This window comes from Dunckerocampus dactyliophorus, chromosome 10, assembly GCF_027744805.1.
Source record: "Dunckerocampus dactyliophorus isolate RoL2022-P2 chromosome 10, RoL_Ddac_1.1, whole genome shotgun sequence".
NCBI classification, from domain to species: Eukaryota; Metazoa; Chordata; class Actinopteri; order Syngnathiformes; family Syngnathidae; genus Dunckerocampus; species Dunckerocampus dactyliophorus.
This window is the reverse complement of record NC_072828.1, coordinates 4,942,638-4,968,245: the sequence shown is the minus strand read 5'-3', so window position 1 is coordinate 4,968,245 and position 25,608 is coordinate 4,942,638. Positions and strand designations below refer to the sequence as shown.

The 25,608-nt window shown below is 41.5% G+C and overlaps 1 protein-coding gene across 3 annotated transcripts in view; it reads left to right on the top strand.

Moving 5' to 3' along the window:
- The window catches only part of chd1l (chromodomain helicase DNA binding protein 1-like), a 45,421-nt gene extending 20,093 nt beyond the window's left edge, over window positions 1-25,328 (top strand). The window contains exons 16-26 of one of the 3 annotated variants that reach the window (XM_054789385.1): window positions 1,385-1,536; window positions 2,580-2,743; window positions 2,830-3,038; window positions 3,098-3,196; window positions 6,135-6,205; window positions 6,383-6,497; window positions 13,185-13,293; window positions 13,867-14,021; window positions 14,180-14,291; window positions 14,413-17,330; window positions 25,290-25,328. In XM_054789385.1, the coding sequence (XP_054645360.1) occupies window positions 1,385-1,536; window positions 2,580-2,743; window positions 2,830-3,038; window positions 3,098-3,196; window positions 6,135-6,205; window positions 6,383-6,497; window positions 13,185-13,293; window positions 13,867-14,021; window positions 14,180-14,235 (1,130 nt within the window). In that variant the 3' untranslated portion in view covers window positions 14,236-14,291; window positions 14,413-17,330; window positions 25,290-25,328. Of the gene's footprint in view, window positions 1-1,384; window positions 1,537-2,579; window positions 2,744-2,829; window positions 3,039-3,097; window positions 3,197-6,134; window positions 6,206-6,382; window positions 6,498-13,184; window positions 13,294-13,866; window positions 14,092-14,179; window positions 14,292-14,412; window positions 17,331-25,289 lie in introns of all 3 variants that reach the window. The other 2 variants (XM_054789386.1, XM_054789384.1) reach the window with 2 other exon arrangements.
- Window positions 25,329-25,608: the final 280 nt, after the last annotated feature.

The following is a 25,608-nucleotide window of genomic DNA, read 5'->3' as shown; positions in this document are numbered from 1 at the left end:
CAGACATTTAATGTGGAAAAGCAAGTTATTCAACTACACAACAGAACATCAATACGCAGCAACAGGCTGTTAACACTAGTTCAGCTGTGCAATAGCATCACACTTGAGAGGCTGGATAGGCTAAATTACCATAACAAGCCAGCGAGTCCAACAAGCAAGTTAGCGCGAAGCAAGATCACCGAGCTCCCGATCTCATTCCACATCACTGTTGTTGTCACAAGCCTAGCGCGCCCTCTGGTGGCTGTCCACGCTAATGTCCACTCCTTGCTTCATGGCAGTCGCTATGAATGAACATTTAAAAACATGTTACATTATATGTACATCATCTCGCGGCTTCACTCTATGATGGTTTGTGAAAATAAATAAATGAACTGCTTATTGCTGCTTTGTGGTTGACTACGGCCTAATATTAGCCCAAAAAATATGTGTTTTTTTGCAGTGCTGCACGGTGCATGTTGGTTAGCATGTTGGCCACACAGTCAGGATATCGGGAAGATCTGGGTTCGAATCTCCGTTTAGGAGTTTACATGTTCTCCCCGCGTGTGCGTGGGTTTTCTCCGGGTACTCCGGTTTCCTCCCACATTCAAAAACATGCATGTTAGGTTAATTGGAGACTCTAAATTGTCCATAGGTATGAATGTGAGTGTGAATGCTTGCTTGTCTATATGTGCCCTGCTGGGATAGGCTCCAGCATACCCCCGCGACCCCAGTGAGGATAAGCGGCAAAGATGGATGAATGTGTTTTTTGCCTAAACGAAGCATTTTCAAATATAAAAATGAAGTAAAATTCAAATACACTCTTAAAAAACACGAAGGGAACACTTCCATCACACTTCTGTGAATTAAACTGTCCACTCAGGAAGCAACACAGATTGACAATCGATTTCACACGCTGCTGTGCAAATGGAATAGACAACAGGTGGACAGCAAGACACCCCAATAATAATAATAATAATAATAATAATAATAATCAATTTGATTTCCATTGATCATTTTTGTGTGATGATGATGTGAGCACATTCAACTATGTATAGAACGAAGTATTTCATTTTTTACATTTAATTTAATTTTTCTTCATTCATTCAGATCTAGGATGTGTAATGTTAAAAAGCATATTTAGAGGGTCATAAACAGGTTTTCTCTGCTCTAACTACAAAAATCTCAATTTTTAAATAATTTATAAATATTTTGTGGAAATTCCCTTATCACGGTCGGGTCTGGAACTGTTTAACTGTCATAAACGAGGGATTACTGGAAATGTATCTGGATAGATACGTCGCAACTGACTATAAGTCGCAGGACCAGCCAACCTGAAAAAAATTGCCACTTACATTCGTGAAAATATGGAATACACTTATTGACCACCATCTTTTTTGGCTCTCAGACCACATGTACTGCTTTGAGGGTAAAGACTACAGCAAGGACCCTAGCTCAGAGGACCAGAAGAGCTTTGAACGCCTGCTGGAGGAGCAGCTTGCCGAGCTGCAGAAAAGTGTCGCAGAGGGACGAAGCCTACGGAACAAAGCCGACGTAGGAGTCAGTATCTGCTGCCCGTACACCACAAACACCTCAAACGCATGGTGTTTTCTCTTCAATATTTCAACTCCATGCTACGAAAATGACATTATTTTTCCTCTTTATACTACTAGAAAATTGTGACTTTTTCTCATTAGAATACAACTTTTTTCTCTTAATATTTTCACTTTATTCTCGTTAAAATGACAACAGTTTTTTTCATTTCTAGTATTGTTTTATGTTTTATTTTCCAACTATTGCAACTTGTACATTTTCTTCACATAATATTTGGACTTTATCCCTGCAACATTATAGCTTTTTCCGTTTTGTTTTTTTTTTTCATAATATAACGGCTTTAAAAAATAACATCTATTTGCTTTAATATTTCAATTCTATGCAACTAAAATGGCCTTATTTTTTCCATTTAATATTACCATGATGTTTTTATCAAATTACCACTTTTTCTTGTTAGAATACGCCTTTTTTTTCTCTTCATATTTTGACTTTATTGTCATTTTTAATTTCTGCTGTTGTTAGGGTTTTGTTTTTTGTCCAACTATTTCATCTTTCTTATTGTAAATTTTCTTCTCATAATTACGACTTTATTCCTATAATATTTAGACTTTATTCTCATAACGGTATAGCTTTTTCCACAACCTAATTTTCCAAAAATTTAAACTTCAGCTGTTGTTTTGTTTGGTTTTCATAATGTTACAATTTAAAAAAAAATATGTTTTTTTCTGTAATAATTCAACTTTATGTTACTAAAATTTATTTTTCCTCATAAAATAAATTATAAATCATAAATTATTATCGTAAAATTACAACTTTTATGTGATTTTTTTTTTTTACTTTATTCTTGTAAAATTGCTGCTGATTTTTCCATTTTTGCATGTTTCTTTTTTTTTGGAAAAGTTTTTCAGGTAAATGATATTTTTAGAATGTGTCGCGGGTCAATACTCAATACACAAATACCCCCCAGGCTACACTTTGGATGCCACTGATTTAGCCCACAAAGCCACCCCATTGCGTGTGTCACAGCTACGCTTCCACATTAATTTCAGGGGTCACCGTCGGCAGTGCTCGGCTTCCCCACAAGGAAGAGGAGGCCTCTCACGGAGGAGGAGCTGGAGCTGAGGCGGCAGAAGCGGCAAGAGGCGGCGGCCAAGAGAGCAAAGTATCAGGAGGACTTCAAGAAGAAGCAGGAGGAGCAGAAATACAAGAAAAAGTAAAAAAAAAAACAAAGATCCATCATGTATTGGAGCTTTTGTGAGCTCCGTGGCACTGTTGTTGTCGTGGTACTGTCGTACGCAGGATGGCGTGGTGGGAGTCATGCGGCTACAAATCCCCATGCCTGAAGCCTGCTGACGGGAAGGAAGATGACAACGATGATGAAGAAGAGGAGGATGACAGCAGCAGCGTGAGCTCCACGGACTCGGACAGCGGCGCCATCCATTACGTCCTGGGAGATGTGACGCATCCTCACGCAGCACGTGGGGACGCCATCATCGTCCACTGTGTCGGTACGGAACCAGTTCCAGAACCTCACGACTGCTTTTGCTAACTGTTGTGTTGCCGTTAGATGACTCTGGCTGGTGGGGGAAGGGAGGCTTGTTCACCGCTTTGGAGGTGCGGTCGGACGAACCGCGGCGGCACTACGAGCAGGCTGGAAGGATGAACGGTAAGAGGTAGGATTGGGAAAGTCACGTTTCCAGCAAGCGAGCACTTCAGTTAATCAAGAAATCCTCATCTGCCTTATTTTTCCAAGTGCGTCAGTTCCAACCACAGCGTGCGTGACGTGTTGCCTTTAAGTTAAAGTGGGGTGTTGTTTGGTTTCTTGGCGACACCTAGTGGCCGTAATCATTCATTGAGATGAGTTTGTGACGCGGTGAGGCACACAAATTGAATGATACGGAGTAGGGGTGTCCAAAGTGCCCACGGCTGGGATGGTATTGGCCTGCAACACATTCTAAAAATAGAATTTAACAATAAAGCGAAAAAAAAAAAAAGGAGAAATAATATTGTAGTCGTGTCAAGGTGAAATATGAAAGAAAGACTACTTACTTTACTTATTACTTTTTTAAAGTAATAATATTATAATAAGCAAACAAATAAACTATAATAAAAAAGTTCTAATGTTACGAGAATAAAATCAATATAGTATGGGGAAAAAAGTAGTTATGTTTGATATTGGCTTTTTTATGGATTCCGATATCAACCGATCTGTGTAACATCACATATCTCCTGTTGTGGAAGGACTGGACTGGACAGGACTTGACTTATCACCTTAGTATGTATTATTATTATTATTATTTATCATGTTTTACTGCACTACAAATTTGACGTGATCTGTATTCTTATTCTTTTTTTGTTATCTCTCATGTCTTGGCTTGGTTGTTTTATTTTGTGATTAAATTCATGATGCCATTTTTGCAGAGCTGCAGGAAATGTGAAATTCTCTTGGAGATTAATAAAGTTTCCATCCATCATCCATCCATCCATCCATCCAACCACCTTCTAAAAAAGTCATAATTATGAGAAGAAAATTTACAGGAAGAAGGTTGAAAAAAAAACAACAGCAGCATGTATGTATGGAAAAAAACTTTTATGAGAAGAAAGTCTTATTCTAATGAGTTAAAATAGAGAGAAAAGTCATGATGTTATGAGAAACAAAAGAAAATCTTTTCAGCAAATAAAGTTGGGGAAAAGGTATAATATTTTGCTAATAAAGTCAAAATATTATGGAAATAAAGTTGCGATTACAAGAAGAACATTTTCAAGATGAAAGTTAAAATAATTGTAAAATAAAATAAAACAGCAGTATATTATGGATAGAAAAAAAAATCATTTTACAGGAATAAAATACAAATATTAAAGAAAAAAGTCGTAATCTATCGAGAAAAAAAGTCTACATTTTACAAGAATATCCTCTAATATTACCGATATTAATAACGTTATGACCCCAATGAAGAGACACAACTTTGTACCAAGATTTCACTCGCCCGGACGTGGGTCCTCTCTGGAGCCAGGCCTGGCGGTGGGGCACGATGGAGAGCGTCTGGTGGCCGGGCCTGCACTCATGGGGTCCGGCCGGGCACAGCCAAAGCGGCTGAATGCGGGAGCCTTGGCGGTCCGATCCTTGGTTGCAGAAGCTAGCTCTTGGCACGTGGAATGTCACCTCTGGTGGGGAAGGAGCCTGAACTGGTGCGTGAGGTGGAGAAGTTCTAGCTAGATACTTCGACGCACGGCAAGGGCTCTGCAACCAGTCCCCTTGAGAGGGGATGGTCTTTATTCCACTCTGGCATTGCCAGCAGTGAAGATGACGGGCAGGGGTGGCCCCCGGCTCAGGGCCTGTACGTTGGAGTTTAACCTGGTGAACAAGAGGGTAGTTTCTCTTTGCCTTCTTGTTTCAGTTCAGAATACCCGCCCTTTTTGGAGTCCTTAGAGTTAGTGCTGGAGAGTGAAAATTGAAATAATTGTAAATCCTGAGATCCTGCTCCAAGTGGAGGAGTTTAAGTACCTCTGGGTCTTGTTCAGGAATGAGGGAAGAATGGAACGCAATATTGACAGGTGGATTGGTGCGGCGTCTGCAGTGATGCGGACTCTACATCGATCTGTTGTGGTGAAGAGGGAGCTGAGCCGAAAAGCAAAGCTCTCAATTTACCAGTCGATTTACGTTCCTACCCTCACCTATGGCCATTAGCTTTGGGTAGTGACCGAAAGGACAAGATCGTGGGTACAAGCGGCCGAAATGAGTTTTCTCCATAGGGTGGCTTGGCTCTCCCCTAGAGATAAGGTGAGAAGCACCGTCATCCGGAAGAAGCTCAGAGTAGAACCGCTACTCCTCCACATTGAGAGGAGGCAGATGAGGTGGCTTGGGCATCTGGTCAGGATGCCTCCCGGACGCCTCCCTGGGGAGGTGTTCAGGGCACGTCGGACTGGTAGAAGGCCTCGGGGAAGACCCAGGACATGTTGGAGAGGCTATGTCTCTTAAAAAAGCAACAGTATGTATTTATGGAATAAACAGGCGTAATTTCATGTGAAGAAAGTTGTATTCTACTGAGAAAAGACATAATGTTATGAGAAACAAAACAAGTATTTTGGGAAAATTAGGTTGGGGAAAAAGTCATAATATTTTGCCAATAAAGTCATAAGTACGAGAAGAAAATTTTCAAGAAGAAAGTTGAAATAGTGTGAAAATTTAATTGTAAAACACAACACTATGTTTGTAAAGACAAAAAAGAGCTATAATTTTATGAGAAGAAAATCAAAATATTAAGAGAAAAAAAAATTTATAATGAAAAAAGTCTGAATTTTACAAGAATTAACTTGTAATATAATGAGGAAAAATAGCAGTTTAGTAGCATAAAGTTGAAATATTAAAAAACGATGTTATTTTGAAAAATTCATAATATTAAAAAAAAAAACAACAAAGTTTTCTTTTTTTTTTTAATTAGCTTGTGGAATTGTTGGTGTGTAGGTTGTGGTTTTGTAGCTTTCCAAATGTTTATCATAAATGCCAACGCCAATCATCAATCAACCAAGACTGAAAATTGTTGTTCAGAGAGTTAGATAACGTAGAGCATTTGAACCTTGTTTATGTTGTTTATCTCTGCCAGACTTGGACCTGGGAAGCGTGCTGTTCTTCCCCATTGATGACAAACAGTCCAGGCTGGACGGGAGCGATCACGTAGGTTCTGAGCAACACCTCCGCACACACACACACACACACGCACACTCACACACTGTGCATGGCTTCCTCCTTGATCGCAACTTTGATACCACGCATTTGTGTTGTTGCCACGTCACCATGAAATGTTTTTATTTGTTCATTTATTGACATTTTTTAACCTTCTGGTGTCCTCAGCTGGCCCTCATTGTTGCACAGCAGCGGGACAAAGCCAACAAATTGTCCGGCATCTTTCTCACGGCACTTGACGAAGGTCTCAAGAAGATTCACGCCGCCGCCAAATGGAATAAAGGTATGTTAGGCTGTAACAATAATGCAGCATCAATCGTACAATAATCTACATACACAAATACGCATCATATAAACACTATAAGGGATGTCCAAAGTGTGGCCCGGGGGCCATTTGCGGCCTGCGGCTGTTCTTTTTGTACACCCGCGGCACAATCTAAAAATGTTATTTAATAAGTAAACTAAAAAAAAAAAATCAGCAGTAATTTTACAAGAATAAAGCCAAAATATTGAGAGAAAAAAGTTGTAATCTAACGAGAAAATGTTGTAATTTTACAAGAATAACGTAATATTATGAGGAAAAATAACCTCATTTTAGTAGCATAAAGGTGAAATATTAAAGAAAACAGATGTTATGTTTTTTACAAGCAAGACAAAGGAAAATGAGGAAAAAGTTATAATAGGGGAATAAAGTAAAAATATTATAGTGTATTTTAATTATAGTTAAAATATTAAAAGAAAACAGTCTTAATTATGTACTTGTAATATTATGAGGAAAAATGTCATTTTAGCAGCATAGAATTGAAATATTACAGATAAAATCCTATTTATTTATTTATTTATTAATTTATTTATTTATTTATTTATTTATTTAAAGTTGTAATATTGTGAGAAACAAAACTAAAGAAAGTTTTCATTGGAAAATTAAGTTTGGGCAGAAGTTGTAATATTATGGGAATAAAGTAGGGATGCTCTGATCAGTGTTTTATGCTGCTGCCATTAGACAATTCCAAGGGCCTTTGGCCAATAGGTATTGTTAATTAAACAACAACACACAAATAGTGTTTGGAGGACAAGACATAATTAGAATAATGACAACAATAGACACTTGAAAAAGTTAGTACGTACCCGATGGCCATAATATCCACTTCCCTGTGGGACAAAAATGAGCTCCAAACTAACCACATTGCTTTTTTTGTTTAAAGACAAAATGCCACTGTGGTAAAAAGTCACATTTGGGAGTCTGAAGACCAGAAGCTAGGCCAGTAATTGTAGCTTAGCTGAAAAAAGTTGCGGAGCATGTGCGATGTTTAGGGTCGGGCATTGTTTGAATTTGAACGATTCCGGTTCAGATTCCGATTCCTCATTTTGATTCCCGTTCCTAAAGATTCTCCATTCCGATGGTTTTGAGAGGCAGGGTCATAAAACTTTACGATGAATTTCTTACAAGGCTATTTTCAACCAGTATATACATATTAAAGCATTCAACTTGGATATAAATGTGATGAAATTTCTTTTTACAGGAGTACATTTTCACAAAAGATGTTCACAAATTAATATACAAAGTAATATACTTTGTTTGATGACTCAAATGTTGGTGTAAACTATTTTTTATGAAACCCTTATTTTGTGAAAACAGGTAAACAGGATATAGCTGAAAGCTCTCTTATTTTGAAGAACGGAAATGTGTTGTGTGAGTTGAGAAGGTCCCTTGACTGTTGCTAACAGAGACTTACTGTGCAAATGAATATACTTGCCTAGCCTTAGCCATAGCTCCCGTCCTTTATTTACACCCAACTTCCACATCAGCTAGCATCCTGAAAGCCTGGATTACACTGGCATGAGGCAGACATCATTTATTGCTGGACTTCCCTGATTCTGGCTACTGGAGGAAGTCCGACGTAGCGCATGGAAGACGTCAAATCCGTTGCAAGATATCATTGTGTTGCAAATGTTGCACTGAGCCGACCGCCCTTTTTTATGAAGTTAAGCTGAACTTTTTAGCCGCTTCTTCGTTGGTCCTCGCCGGCTTCTTCTTTATTGGTGTTTCTATTTCTTCCGGTCGCTAGGAATAAAAAAAAAAAACATTTGAACGATCCCGGGTGAATCATAATGTTAGTCCTGGTTCCCATTGATGATAGAGACTCGATGCCCAACTCTAGAAATATTTGTTTCACTGGCATCCAGGCTCTCGCATTTTTTTAGTGATGCACTGTTAACCGATCGCTAGTCTTGCGATACCCGGTGCATGTCTCTACACTCGATTCATCTAGGGATTTATGGCCGATTCAGCCATATCTCTCGCTTATCATACGGGATATCCGGGCTAACGGTTTATCTAATGTTCACAACCCGAGCTTCAACTCAAAACTAGAGTGTTGAAATGAAGTGTATGTGGTGCAGCTAAACCTGCCACATTTCCTGCTGTGCATACTTACATGTTAGAACCATGTCAACCAAAGGACAGCACCATGTAAATATAATCATAAATCATTTACAATTCAATTCCACATAGCGATAAAGATAATGACACATAAATTCATCAATAGTTGTGTTCATTGATTCATAGTATTTCAATCATCTTATGGAGCGTTCATTATTTCCTTCATTTCTACGTCCAATTTGCTATTTAACATTACAATTATAAAATAAAGGAAAATTGTTATCCAAATGAAATCAAGACAATACATTAAAAAAAATTTCAATTCATCATAAAATAACAGCAACAATCACAAGTGTAGAAAACCACATTTCCCTAATGGAGTTCAGGGAGTGCGCTGCGATATTTTGTCTTTTTTTGTCTTTTTTGAAGGTTTTGCATGGAACTAGCCGCTCCAAATTCAATGAGCACTTTTATTACATGTATATGCTTCTTACCGCTGACCTATTTTATCCCGGATATGGATAATAAAGATGAAAAATGCTTGACGTGCCGTCTGCTACCAGGGGAGCAACAGCGAATCAGGAGGGGACTTTGATCTCAGCTGACTGATGTCATGTGACATTTGGGACTTGGGTTATAGTATCATTACATTCATAGTGGTATCGAACAGTGCGATACGGATACATATATTATTGCACTCTTACGAAACATGTCCTTCTGACTTGTTTGATCGCCACATCATGATGAACTAGTGTGTACCAATGACCGCAGCAACTCCATCTGCTGTATCTGATGGGTCACTGTAGGTGCCCTGTACAGGTGCTCTGAAACAGCTAATTTTTAAATACATTTTTGAATGCACACCTTTTTTATGTGGATATGTACTACTCCGGCCGCACGGTGGTCTAGTGGTTAGCATGTTGGCCACACAGTCACAGTGAGGAGATCGGGAAGGCCTGGGTTCGAATCTCCGTTGGACATTTCTGTGTGGAGTTTGCATGTTCTCCCCGTGTGTGTGTGGGTTTTCTCCGGGTACTCCGGTTTCCTCCCACATCCAAAAACATGCATGTTAGGTTAATTGGAGACTCTAAATTGTCCATAGGTATGAATGTGAGTGTGAATGGTTGTTTGTCATATATGTGCCCTGCCATTGGCTGGCCACCAGTCCAGGGTGTACCCCGCCTGTCGCCCGAAGTCAGCTGGGATAGGCTCCAGCATACCCCCGCGACCCTAATGAGGAGAAGCGGCATAGAAAATGGATGGATGGATGTACCACTCCTCACAATTTCATGTCAATTGATTGTTGTTGCCTAGCAGGTGTATCCAAATGTTTCCACTGAAGGCCACACACTGAAGAATTAAAAGGATGCAAGGACCGCATTGATATTTTTGAATTGAATTTTCCTTTTGGAATATTATGACTTTTTTCCCATAATAGTTTGACTTTATTCCACATTGTACAGTGGTGTGAAAAAGTGTTTGCCTTCTTCCTGATTTATTTTTTTGCATGTTTGTCACACTTAATTGTTTCAGTTCATCAAACAAATGTAAATATTAGTCAATTATAACACAACTGAACACCAAATGCAGTTTTTAAGTGAAACATTTTATTATTAAGGGAGAAAAACACCTACACGACCCTATGTGGAAAAAGTGATTGCCCCGAAACCTAATAAGTGGTTGGGCCACCCTTAGCAGCAACAACTGCAATCAAGCGTTTGTGATAACTTGCAATGAGTTGCTGGGGAGGAATTTTGGCCCACTCGTCTTTGCAGAATTGTTGCCGTTCAGCCACATTGGAGGGTTTTCCAGCATGAAGCGCCTTTTTGAGATCATGCCAAAGTATCTCAATAGGATTCAGGTCAGGACTTTGACTCTTCATTTTGTTTTTTGCCATTCAGAGGTGGACCAAAGTTGGTTTGAGGTCACCAACAGATGGCCGGACATTCTCCTTCAGGATTTTTTTGGTAGACAGCAGAATTCATTTATCACAGCAAGTCTTCCAGGTCCTGAAGCAGCAAAACATCCCCAGACCATCACACTACCACCACCATATTTTACTGTTGGTATGATGTTCTTTTTCTGAAATGCAGTGTTACTATTCCACAAGATCTAATGGGATACAATCACTTTTTCACACAAGGCCATGTAGGTTTAGATGTTTTTTCTCCCTTTAAAAATGACAAGTTTAATTTAAAAACTACATTTTGTGTTCAGTTGTGTTGTCATTGACTCATATTTACATTTGTTTGATGACCGTTTACTGTAAGTGTGACAAACATGCAAAAAAATAAGCAATCAGGAAGGGGCCAAGCTCGTTTTCACACCACCGCACATTTTACCCAACCTAATTTTCAAAAGTGACAACTTGATTTAGTTTTGTTTCTCAATTTTATCACTTACTGTCGTACTTTTTTTCCGATATTCTCCAACTCTTCACATATCTCCTGTCATGGAATTAACAGCACCGCCACGAGTGACTGCCTTTCAATGAGCTTTGTTTGTTTATTTAAGCACATTTTTACAAGTGACGTTTTGCGACTGACGTCCCGCATCGGTGTGATTCCCTGTCTACCCATTGATATTGTGATGGCAGAGTCGGGGCTAAGATGAAAGTCAAGCGGCTAGCAAGGAAGTGGAGATTCAAGCCTTCGGTACCTTCCATTATCATGGGAAATGTGAATTCATTACCAAGCAAGATCGACGAGCTGTCAAGAACTTCAGGAAGTGCAGCTTCTTTGTGCTTCACTGAATGGCTAACAGCTAGCGTCCCAGATGCTAACGTGAGAAGCTAGCCGACGTCAGGGCAGGCAGAGCGGACAGGAACACAAGAGCCTGTGGAAAGCACAAAGGAGGTGGGCTGGCACTGCATGTGAACAAACTGTGGTGTCATCCTAGCCATGTGAACATTAAAATTTCCATCTATACAGCATTTTATTTTTAATCGGTTTTCATTATCGAGGGAAAAAGCTGATGCCCATCTACCGATATCACGTTTTTCTGCCAATATCGACATCCCTAATATGGACATCCGTAGTCAAGAGCCAATAAAAAAAAAAAAAAAGAGCCCCGGTCTGCACTTTGGACACCCCTGCACTAAATAAAAGCGACAATGGGCCTCATTCACGAAACGTTCTTACGCACAAATGTGTTCTTAAAGCCTTCTTACGAAGATTTTTGGCATTCACGGAACGTGTTCTTAACTCACAGTTCTTAGATCTAAGAACAAATTCTACGAACGCTCAGGAGGACTCTTACGCACAAGCAAAGCTTGCACTTTCAATGCGCCATCGCCCTCATGATGGATTTTGCAACCTGATCCCAAAAAATGTAGCGCAAATAAAATATCCCAACAATTATTTATCATCCAAACAACTAAAATATACTCCATGGATAGGCAGCGTCTAATCAAATGTAACCACAGAAAAAATACATTGTCACACACAAACTATGTATTTTGACTTTATTTTTCCATCATGATTGTGTAAATATTTTCTAGAGTTTCCAAAATGGTTTGGTTTCTGATTGATGGCCCACCTCCCGTTTCCTCCAGATCCCTCCGGTGCAGTCCAATCTTTTTTTTTGACTCTCATTTTAAGTCAAAACACTTCTTTTTAACCTCTGCGGTGGTGCGTTTCTCCGTGCAAACGGCATTTATGTTTCCTGCAATGGTGCTCCATGCCGACTCTTTTTGGATGGCCTGATGACCGGTGGATACACGTGAAAATAAGGTGGTCTTGTGTTCGGTCATTCCTTGTAAAAAGCACCTCTATTTCAGTAGAATTGAAGTTTTTCTTTCGTTTGTTGTCCAGCTGCTTCTCAGTCTTGCCCTTGCGCGTTGCCATCTCCGCCTCCAGCTGCCTGTTGCGCACGGCACATTTTTTACCTTATATAGGAAATAATAGGCGGTGACCTATGCACATTAGGCCTCACATGCACGGGCATCGCAGTTGGCATTCATCAACCTAAGAACACCGGTGCGAACGATTATCCCTACTTAAGAACGTGTCGTGAATGTGGCGCAGTTTCCAACCCACGCCTTCTTAAGTACACTTCTTAAGAAGACTTTGAAGAAGATGTTCGTGAATGAGGCCCATTGTCTTGAAGTTGGCAACATGGATACCTCCTGCTACATCTTCTTATTCTCTGGTAGACCAGGCGCGTATGAGGTGTGTTAAGAGGCAGAGTTACACAGACAGTCCCGTTATAATGGGACCGCTATCGTAGCGAAAGCTCAGTACGGTGCAGTGCAGTTGCACACCCCTCCAAACAACTACTAATGTGACATGTGATTATGATTGTATTGTATCTTGTATGGCTTGTGCAGGTGTACCTAATGAAGTGTTTTGCAGCAGGCGTGGAGACCAAAAATCTGTTGTTGTTTTTGTTGTGATGATGAAAGCAGCACTTTCCTCACGGTTAGACTTGACTGACGAGATCTGCGGGCACATTCCATGTGTGACCGCACTGGTGTCGGCGTGGATATGCTCGCAGAATGTGTTTGCACACCTTGCTGAAAGAACGCACGTCTTCAATTCAACCTCTCACCTGTTTCATCCTGCTGTCTTTCCCCCCCCCCTCCCTAAGCGAGTGTGCACCTTCCGCGTATTGGCCACTCCACCAAGGGCTTCAACTGGTACGGCACGGAGCGTCTGATCAGGAAACACCTGGCTTCCAGAGGCATCCCCACCTTCATGTATCCTTTCTGGCTGCCTCAGACAAAGCACTCCTTTACCCAGGGCTGTCCAAACGTCTTCCACCGAGGGCCACATACTGAAAAATTAATAGGATGCAGGGGCCACTTTTTTTTTCTAAACGTACACAGTGGTGTGAAACAGTGTTTGCCCCCTTCCTGATGTCTTCGCATGTTTGACACACTTAATGTTTCAGATCATCAAACAAATCAATTGGTTGGTCAATGACAACACAACTGAACACAAAATGCAGTTTTTAAATGAAACTTTTTATTATTAAGGGAGGAAAAAAACCTACATGGCCCCCTAAACCTAATAAGTGGTTGGGCCACCCTTACGATAACTTGCAATGAGTCTTGCAATGAGGAATTTTGGCCCACTCATCTTTGCAGAATTGTTGTCATTCAGCCACATTGGAGTGTTTCTCCTTCAGGATTTTTTGGCAGAGAGCAGGTCATGTCACTTTGACAGCTTGGAGCGTTGCCAAGGTGTAGGTACGGCACCTGGGAGAGGGCGTAACGAGTTCTTTTGTTGCCAGAAACGTTTGTGTGTTCTTCCCTCAACATGGTCGATAGATACTATCACAGTCGCTGCGCCGGAAAAGAAAACGCCACTGGCCCTGCGGCGTCTGCGTCGTCCCCTGAAGCCCAGGCGCACGGCTCGGCTGCAGACTCACCAACAGCAGGACCCTCGACCCCCGTGAGCCCTCCTTGGCTGCCCAGCTTCATGAGTGGGGTCCATGTGTTTTTTTACAACCTACCTGCAACGGAGAGGAAGAGGCTTGCTCGCTACCTCATCACATATCCTTGTGTGTGTGTGTGTGTGTGTGTGTGTGTGTGTGTGCGTGCGCATCTGTGTGTGCCCATGTGTGTGTGTGTACACACTAAGGTACCCCACGTCTCCTTAGCTGCCGTGCACTTATGACGGCGACGAAGAGGAGGTGATGAGTAGCGAGGTCACCCACATCGTCGCTGAGGTGGAGAACAACATACACTCTCAGGTTAGCACCGCCCCTTCCTTCCTTCCTTCCTTCGTTCCTTGCACCTTTCATCTCACCTCATGGCCTCCACAAAGAAGCGCTTCAGAGGTTTTTGACCTTGGTGTGTGTGTGTGTGTGGCAGGAGCTCCAGGACATGACGCGTCACTACAATCAGGCCGTGGCGGTGCGCAAAGCCTGGCTGGAGGCCTGCTTCTCCAAACAACGACTCGTCAACACGGCGCACTTCACACATGCGCTCACGTAACGTGTGTGTGTGTGTGTGTGTGTGTCTTAGCTCAGCATGAGATCAATAGATGCAACTATTAATCACAAATGGTGTGTTTTTGCCCATGGTTGTATAAATGATGAATTGGTTGTTTTCCATACAGCAGGGCTGTCCAAACTTTTGTCCAGCAAGAGCCGCATACTGAAAAATGAAAGGATGCCAGGTCCACTTTGATCATTTTTTAAGAAGTTATATATATTTCAAGAAAACACTGCATCTCGGTTTTGTCATTGTTGCAGATGAAAATGCACAACCTACTAAAGGTCAAAAGACCACTTTGGAAAATTAATCCGATTTCACTTCCCCCTTACGTGTTCTTTAATCTCCAGTTATGAGAAGGAAAGAAGACTCACACACCAAATTAGATGTACAAAATGTATTGAAGAATAAGTCAGACAGAATATCAGAATATCTTAACAGTCTTACAGAGCCCTGGACCGCGTCTCATGCACCTGTTCCCTGCTTCTCCAGCTGATGAGGAGAGCGTCTCGATCGATAGTCCCATCTGTCGTTTTATACTTGTTTTGCTCAGACCATTGGCGCCAGTCTCTCCAACGTTAACTTTCTCCTGGATTCCTTGACGAAGTAGGGTGACGCCAACAGGTGATAGTGTTGTTTTGTTGTTTTGACTACATTCTGGACCATATCTGGCTGCAAGCTGTTTGCACACTATGTGTGAGCACCACACTATTTCTGTTTAACCTTTGACACACTTAAACAGATGTTCATCTACTCAGCTATGTATTTAATGAAGCATTATTTCTATAAACACCTTGTGTAAACTATCATTCACTAAGTTATTAGATTAATTGATTAAACAGTTATATCTATACCGTACTTATTTTAAGGCACTCAGTAATTCAATCAATAAACAATAATCAATGCAACCAGTTATTCTAAAATCTACTTGTAATTATTATTTACCCACTCAGTAAATTATTTTTTGTCTACATCATATAGTTGAAAATACCTATTATTAGTATCAACTTCACTGTGTGCTCCCCCCCCCCCCATTTGTTATGTTTTATATTCTTCTCTTAATCTTATGACTTTATTCCTATAATATTATAACTTTTTCCACAGCCTAGTCTGGGAGGCATCCCAGATGCCCAAGCCGACTCATCTGGCTCCTCTCAATGCGAAGGAGCAGCGGTTCTACTCAGTTTCTCACGGATGTCAGTGCTACTCACCTTATCTCTAAGGGAAAGCCCATCCACCCTACAGAGAAAACTCATTTCGGCCGCTTGTACCCACAATCTTGTCCTTGTCACTACCCAAAGCTCATGACCGTAGGTGAGGGTAGGAACGTAGATTAACCTGTAAATTGAGAGCTTTGCCTTTCAGCTCAGCTCCCTCTTCATTACAACAGACCGATGCAGAGTCCGCATCACTGCAGACGCCACACCAATCCGCCTGTCGATCTCGCCTTTGATGAAAACAAGTCGTACAAAAACTTCCAAATTTTTTTGACAAATCCTAAATCATTCGAAAACTGGGGCGTATGTAAAAACTGAAGCAAAATTTCAGTGAAAAAGTCGTACAAAAACCAAAGCAGATTTTTTGTGAATTTTTTTGACGAATACTGAATCATACGAAAACCGAGGCCAAATTTTTGTGAAAATTTTCAATGAAAACAAGTCATATGAAAGCTTGGGCGTACGAAAACCAAGGCAAACTGGGAACATTTTTGATGAATCCTGAATCATATGAAAAGTGGGGTGTATGAAAACCGAGGCCAAATTTTAGTGAAATTTTTAATGAAAACAAATCATGCGAAAACTAGGGCGTATGAAAACCAAGGCATACATTTTCTGAACATTTTTGACAAATCGTGAACCATATGAATACCAGGGTGTGTGTGAAAACCAAGGCGTAACTTCAGTGAAAATATTTGATGAAAACAAATCGTACCAAAACTGGGACGTATAACAATCAAGGCAATTGTTTTGCAAAAATTTTCGACAAATGCTGAAAATATGAAACTGGCGTGTATGAAAACAGAGGCAACATTTTCGTGAACATTTTTGGTGAAAAAATTGTATGAAAACCGAGACAGAACTTTTGCAAAAATGTGTAATATAGATATACAGTATATTTAATATAAATACATTATTTATATATATAAATACTATTTACTACTATTCTACTCAGTTTTCATGGAAGTCGAAACTTAAGTCACTCACACTGAAGAGAAAATACATGAAGGATGTACAAAATGCAGCAATAATGACATCCAAGAATGAAATGAAACTCCTCCTCCAGTGGTTGTGTTGCACACCAGAAGGGGCGTTGCATGGGAGGGAGGAGGAAGGAGCACTACACTTAGTACACACTATGACATACTTCTACTGCCTATGTACTCTTGTACCACGTGCAAGATACTGTTTTTTTCTTTTTTGTAAGGTATTCATAATTTATGGACGTACAAAACGAGGACCACCTGCACCGGCTGTCATTTTAATCTTTTGAATTATTGGATTTGTTTTCTGAATTTGTAAGTAGTATATAAATACAACATCAACAATGTGAACAAACAAAAAAAGATATTTGTGAAAATAAACAGAAGAGCCAAGCAGGAGTGGGCGTTGCTTGATGGTGAGGGGCGTGGTTTGGCAGTTAGCCAACGGGTACGTTACATACGTCAATACAGCGTCAGTGTCACCCGGAGAGAAGCCGACAAGTTCTCCTCTGAGTATCCGCGGAAGGGAACGTCTTTCCCCGGCGAGGATTGCAGCGTCGACACCTCGGAGTCTGGTCCACCTGCTGGAGCGACGGTAAGACAATTTAAGGCGATGAAAGTATTACCAATATTACTTGTTAGATTGTTTTGTGTCCATCGAACATCTGCCACTTGTTTTTACCAACAGTATTACCTGGTCAGCTAACAGGTGAAAAGCAAGAAGACTCCTTATAATGTGTCTTCTATTGTGTTTTAATGAACTAGAGAATATTGAACACTTAAAGTTACCGGAGTCTCGAGTCAGCGATACAAGAAGGAAAGATTGAGGTCATATATGTAACCACAAATGTCATTCACTGGAACTTTGTGGCACTTTGTGGCGTGGGGTAAAAAAAACGTCTTAAACAGCCACAGCGTTAAACAACTACACAGTCAGGTATTTATTTATCTTTGCTTAATTTCCTTTATGCTACTCGCTTTCATTGATGGGAAACCTGTTTTTTTTTTTTTAAAGTCATTTCTTGTAAACCCACGTGTGCTTACTATATACAGCATCAGTCACGTTCAAAAAGCCCCTCTGCGTGCGTGCGTGTGTGTGGTTTTTCATTGTACCACCATGGCTGTGGAGGACATTTGTCTTTGTCAGTATAATTTTCTACACACACACACACATACACACACGCACAAACAGTGGAACCTTGGTTAGCGTCATTAATCTGGCCCGGAAGGTCCGGCTCGTACCGAACGTATTCTAACCCGGGGTGCTACTTTACTTTTACTTTTTAAAATGATCACGTCCCAAAGATATACCTTCCTCTAGAATCATAGAACATATATTTATAAATGTGTAATATTTACTGTATTTATAAATAGGAGTATTTATTTACGTTGTACATGTATATGAGGGGTGCACACTTTTTCAGCATGCAAGTTACAAGTCGACATGATCTATCTCTTGCTTTAATAATATAACATATATATATATAAAATCTAAACGGTAAACTTTGAAACTACTATGTTAAATACTAATGATTAGTATTTCACATTCACAGTTTCCAAGTCACAGTTAATCAAAGTAGTTGATATCATTCATTAATTTACAATTCAATTCAATAATGCATAGTTGTGTACGTAACTTGAGTACTGGTAGTGTGTCAGTCAAAATAGCTATGTAGCGTTCATTAGACACACACTTCATGTATACGTACATCCAGTTAGCATTTGCTATCAAACATTACCGATACACAAGAAATGAAAATTATGCAAAAGACAATGCAGCCAAACTCAAGGCAACATTATAAAGGTTCCAGCAGTGGGCACATTTTCTAATTCATTATGAAATAATAGTTTCAACAGCTGGAAGTGTAGAAAATTTCTATAGTGGAGTTTAGGACACAAAGCAAAGCCATCAAGCAATTCAAGTTTTTTCTACATAACTAGCTGCTACGAATGATTGGATAACTTTTGTTATAGATAAAGGCATCTTACCTGTGAGTTACTTTACCGTAATCGGGTGAAAGTTGCATCTCTGTGTGTAGCTTGAGACGTCTGTTCACCACTTTGTTAGCCGCGGGGGAGCACCAGCGAATCAGGAGAGGAGCTTAATGTCAGTTGACTGATGTCATATGACATCTACAAAATGACGTTTACGCGATTGACCCACAGCAGCCTAAGCAGGGAAGCCCAGACTTCCCTCTCGCCGGCTACTTCATCCAGCTCCTCTCAGAGGATCATGAGGCGTTCCCAGGCCAGTTGAGAGACATAGTCTCTCCAGCGTGTCCTGGTCTTCCCCGGGGCCTTCTTCCGGTCGAACGTGCCCTGAACACCTCCCCAGGGAGGTGTCTGGGAGGCATCCTGACCAGATGCCCGAGCCACCTCATCTGGCTTCTCTCAATGAGGAGGAGCAACGGGTTTACTCCGAGTTTCTCCCTGATGACAGTGCTTCTCACCTTATCGCTATGGGAGAGCCTAGCCACCCTGCGGAGAAAACTCAAGTCTTTTCCTTTCGGTCACTACCCAAAGCTCATGACCATAACTGAGAGTAGGAACGTGTAGAACGACTTGTGGCAGATCCACCCTTTTCTGATCGAGAACCATGGACTCGGACTTTGAGGTGCTGTTTCTCATCCTAGCCGCTTCACACTCGGCGGCGAACGGAGCCAGTGGGAGTTGAAGGTCACGGCCCAATGACGCCAGCAGGATCACATCTGCAAAAAGCAGAGACCCAATCCTGCAGCCACCAAACCCGAACCCCTCAAAACCCTGGCTGCACGTAGAAATTTTGTCCATAAAAGTATTGAACAGAATCGGTGACAAAGGGCAGCCCTGGCGGTGTCCAAATCTCACTGGACTGGTTTGGCAAACTCCCATACACCCTCAAAGACCCTGCCGAGAGTGTAGAGTTGGTCCGCAGTTCCACGACCAGGACGAAAACCACACTGCTCCTCCTGAATCCGAGACTCAACTATCCGGTGGATCCTCCTCTCCAGAACCCCTGAATAAACCTTACCAGGAAGGATGAGAAGTGTGATCCCACCATAGTTGGAGAACACCCTCCAGTCCTCCTTCTTAAAAAGGGGGACCAGCATCCCAGTCCCCCCCGATGTCTATGTGATGCTGCAGAGTCGTGTCAACCAAGACACGCCCACAGCATCCACGGCCTTAAGGAACTCCGGGCAGATCTCAACCACCCCCGGGCCCTGCCGCCGAGGAGCTTTTTGACTACCTCTGCAGCCTCATCACCAGAGATAAGAAAGCCCACCATGTCCCCCAGTCCCCAGGCACTGCTTCCTCATTGGAAGACGTGTCAGAGGGATTGAGGAGGTTTTTGAAGTATTCCTTCCAGTGGTCCACAACATCTCGAGTTGAGGTCAGCAGCACACCATCCCCACCATACAGTATTGATTGTGCACTGCTTCCCCGTCCTGAGACTGTGCATGGTGGTCCAGAATTTCTTCAAAGCCGTTCAGAAGTTGTTCTTCATGGCTTCTCCAAACTCCTCCCATGTCTGTGTTTTTGCCTCAGCGACCGCCAGAGCTGCAGACAGCATGGCCTGCCGGTACCTATCAGCTGCCTCCGGAGTACCGTGGGCCAAAAAGGTTCGATAGGACTCCTTCTTCAGCTTGATGACATCCCTCCACCAACGGGTTCTGGGAATAATGCTACGACAAGCTCCAATCAGCCACCTCGACAGTGGAGGCACGGAACATGGCCCACACGGACTCAATGTCCGACGCCTACCTCGGAACATGGTTGAAGCTGTCCCGGAGGTGGGAGTTGAAACTCCTTCTGACAGGGGACTCTGCCAGATGTTCCGTTGTGTTTGGACCTGCCAGGTCTGACCGGCAACCTTCCCCACCATAGGAGTCAATTCACCACCGGTTGGTGATCGGTTGACAGCTTCGCCCCTTTCTTCCCCAGAGTGTCCAAAACATGTGGCCGCTAGTCCGACGACACAAGCACAAAGTTAGTCATCAAAGTGCACATGTGGACACCCTTATGAGGAACATGGTGTTCGTTATGGACAATTTGTGACAAGCAAAGAAGTCCAATAACAAAACACAGCTTGGGTTCAGATCAGAGAGGCCGTTCTTCCCAGTCACGCCTTCCCCGCAAGAGAGATGATTTTCCATGTGCCAAGAGCTAGCTTCTGCAGCCAAGCATTGGACCGCCAAGGTTGCCGCCTTCGGCCGCCACCCAACTCGCTCTGCACCCGACCCCTCCCATGAGTAGTGAGCCCATGGTAGGTGGGACCCATTTTACCTCTTCGGCCATCACCACAATAATGTGGTGGCTCATGAAGGCCAAAAATGTTAACACAAAACGCATTTTTAAAGTTTTACATGCAAAAAACAATTCTAAATGCATATACAGTGTTGCATATACGGTGTTTCACAAAAGTAATTTATAAATGATTGCTGTTTTGTGATTAAATACGGCCTTTTATTAGTAAAAAAAAGAAAAGAAAAAGCAAATTTAAGCAAATTGTATTTATTGCTGGCCTAAATAAAGCATTTTTAAGCATAAAATGGCTAAATGAACAAAGTAAATGAGCTAAAAACAAATAGAAGGCAGAAGAAACATTCTACTTCTGAATGTAGTATTCTACATTGGCCACTAGGTGTTTGTGTTTGGTGAGTCAAGGGCCAGACGTGATTGCCATAAAAGGCGTTTAAATGATCTCAGAACAGGCACAATAATAACATAATAATCATCATAATAACACAGACTACTTTTGAGGCCATAACCCATGACAAGCTAAAACTCAACCCTGAACCTCCGAAGTCACTTCCTGTCCTCTACACATCAGTCTGCCCACCCCCAAGGTCCGCTAGGGCAGTGGTCCGCAACCTTTTTTAACCCACGAACCGGCTTGTGTCCGCCGCGGAGGGGGGTTCGTACATTATAGCGATCTAATTGATCTTATTTATTATGTATTGTGTAAAACTAAGACATGAATAACATCACATTAAAATCACAAAATGAATGGCGACCCACCATCCACCAGTTCAAGTTCCAGCCAAGTTTTTCCAGAGAGATTATTACATGGCTGTTTGACGTGTGTGGTAAAAGGCAGTGTGCTAGCATGAATTAACTTGACACAAATGTGCACATTAGCACTCAATAAGTCATCAAAACTTACCTTTATGCATTCCCACATAGTATCAGCATTTGACACCAAATATGAGGTGAAAGAAAAATGGTAAAAATACAGTAGTAGTCTATCTGTTGGGCATGAGATAAAGTTAGCACACGCACAATCGATATCCGTCAAGTGAGACGGATGTAACAGAGAGAATCCGGCCACTTTTCAAAATAAAACATAAAAAAAAAAATAATGAAATAATGGAAATTATTTTTTCTTTCTGTGCGGCCCGGTACCCCGGGGGTTGGGGATCACTGCGCTAGGGAACACATTTATTTACGTCTTAAATAGCTTCTGTACTCTTCTCATGTCTATTATATTAGGTAAAGCCGCCATTACAATACATTGATGAGACAATAGCTACCTCAGGAAGTACGCTGTCCAGAAAAAAAACAAGAAGGAACTGCAAATGTCTGAGTCTATGTTGCTTGTGTCTAATGTATTATTTTCTGTGATTATACAGTATCTACTGTATTGGGTAATACAAATGTAAATGTGACTATAAGGGTGTTACATCATGTCTAGATGGCTCTAATGTTTAAAACTGTATTTAGAAGATCGTAAACAGGTTTTCGAAGCCTCAACTCCAAAAATATTCAATTTATTAGTATTGAATCCTACATTGTGGAAATTCACTAATCTCGATCCAGCCTGTAACCAATCAACCGCCATAAATGAGGTACGACTGTAGATACATATACTGTAAATCACGATGGAAAGCTAAAAGAAAATTTAAGGTTACTTTTACTTTCATTGAAACAATAGTGAAATAGAAATAACTCCTTGCAAAACCCAAAGGGGGCGTCTGTGTTGATCTCGCTGCTGCATTGTGTCTTTGGCAACCATTACGTTTTTAGTGAAGGTAAAAGTAACCTTAAATGTTCATTTGTCCCTTTCATTCTTCATGTATATGCATTTTGAATTGTTTTACGCTTGTAAAGCTATCATTGTAAAACTATAAAAATTTATTTTGTCTTCACCTTTTTGAGACTTGTGTCATAACTGTGTTAGCTAGCTGCTGATGACATAGACTGGTGATGGCGCTATGACGCCCTGCTCCCTGTTACCGTGTTAGCAAGCTAATAGGTTGCCAACAAGGACGTTTTGTGTTTAAAAATACATTAAGAACATAGTTGGACTCACGCAGTGTATTAACACAAGTTGCACACCATATTGTATGCTAGTAACGTGTGTGACATCAGCTAGCTAGAGTTGACTGTTCGCTGAATTCTAGCAGCAGGTTAGCAGTGTAGAGAGTGGCCGACAGCAGCTCCTGTGTAAATGTTCACTGCATATGTTTTCTCTGCTTGTTAATAAAGCAATTGAAGTGCATCATGAGTCTCTCCTTAACCATGAACAGCGTCAGTATTCTACACTTGTCTCTAGGTGTCATTAACGTTACATTGATGAGACAAGCCACCAGGACGTACGCTCAATGCTAACATGTGAGTCTCTTATGTTATTGTTCGGAACGGCTATGCCGAGACAGCAATTCGTAACAAAAGAGTTAAACAAAAAGTGTCCACACATGGAAAAACATACAACAAAAATATAAAGTACAACAGAAACCTCCTGGATCTAATCACAGGGAAAAAGGTAATATAACTAAGGGTGCTGCGGAAAACCAGCAGAGTGTAAAAATACAAAAATACAAGAAGCTGCACAAAAAGTAGGCAGAAGAAAAACTGAAAACACTGCTGAACACTCAAGCAGGAAAAAGACACTCGCCACTGCAGGGAAATACCCAACTGCAGGAAGGAAAGGCATACACGGTAATAACTGAGCAGATAGTAGCAATTAGTGATGGGTAGATGAGGCATCACGTATCGTTTCGACGCAGTGACACGCTGTATTGACACTTGCTGAATACTGACACCTGGTGGACTTAACAAATCCCTGCAGGAAACATAGTTGACAGACTGACACTGATTTGATGACCTATTGCAGGGGTCACCAACGTTTTTCCTTGTGAGAGCTACTTTTACGAAATGAAAATGGGCAAGAGCTACTCATTTTTGTAACATTTATTTTCAGAGCTTATTTTAAACCCAAACAAAGCAAATATGCTTGTTTTACCAGAACATGAACAAAATGCTGGTGTCCACAACTCACATTTTGTATTTCAGAATGCATTTCTTTCTACTCTTCTTTCATTATTCACTGAAAACCTGAATGAAAAGCAGGCTTGCGGGCACCTCATTGGTCGCGGGCACCATGTTGGTGACCCCTGACCTATTGTATCTTTGATATTTGAGACACAGTTGATAAATTAAGTGAACATCTGTCATAATGTCAAAACCTCAGTTAAAGTGCTGTGAATGACAATGACAATGGACTCATTTTTTAAAGATTTTTATTTAAAAAAAAGTTTCTCCAGTGTTTTGTAATTCAGTCTATTTCGTTTCTTTGACACAATTTCTCCTGCTTTGGAGAATATGCGTTTGCAAGGCACAGAAGATGCTGGTGTGCATAGAAACTGGTTCGCTAATAAAAACAAATGAGGGAAAGTGGACTGCATACTCTTCCAATAATGAAGTAGGTCCTCGGTACGTTGAATGTTACCAGATGTCAAGTAACGTTCCACTTCTGAGTTCGCATCTGTGTCGCTGGACCCATCACTAGTGTAAGACAATTCTGTCGCACAAATGCGACATTTTACCTGCAAAAAAATAATATGAATAATAAACTAAGAGTTATTTTGAAAATAATTTCACTAGAACAGAAGATTTGGAAAATATGACAAGAAGCGGGTAAAATGAGGAGTTTGATATAAATACCTTATTTTCCGGCAGAAGGTCAAAATGATCCCCCACGGCAGAAAATGTACGTTTTCCATAGAGGTCCTCCATCTTTGACCGCAATATTCGCCAAGCAAAGAACGCGTCAATAACTCAATGCTCGTTTTGCGCTTCCTTATAAACACAGTTTGGCGCGCGACTGCCGTGTCGACACAGTTCCGGCATTGGTCACGTGACTATCTTAAAGCGGTACTCGCACCGACACAGGGTTTGCCCTGGGAACTCGGCGCACGTATCGGCGCATCTGTGTCGCTGGGCCCATCACTATTAGCAATACGAGAGAACGAGATGCTGGAGAGAGCAGGTAGTTGGCGTAGGCTGTGTAACAATCCGGCACTGGAGTAGTCTAGCTGCTGCTTAAGAAGAGCGTCCCTAATTGCCTGCAGGTACACGTGTGCTGCAACAGATAACAGCCAGAGGGCAGCAGAGCAGCACACAGTTCTTGACAGTTATTTATGTCTAAGATGGCTTATTTTCTTTTAATGATGTCTTCTATACTGGGTAATAGGAGTGTAAAGTGTTCAGGATTCGTTGGAGCCTTCGGAAGCTTGACCCTCAGGGTGCAGAGAGAAGGCGGCGAAGTGCAAATAAACATATCTTTGTTGCACAGATGCAGGGAAACAGAAGGGAACAAAAACCAAAAGCAACAGGGAAACAACTCGGTGGGAAAAACTGATACAAAACAGGCAAGTCTGTTTCTCTAGGTGACAGCACCAGTAAGGCAACGAGGTCCATGCACAATAGCAATGACAATGACAATGACAATGAACCAGCGCCGCGCCTTCGACGGCACTGGTCTTTTAACTGCCGCTAATGAATATTGGCCGCAGCTGTCGGCCACCAGGCGTGGAGCGGCTGTCCCATCCACCACGCCGGACGCACCGCTCGCCAAAATAAGGGCGCAGGACAGGAAATACTCGCTCCTGTCC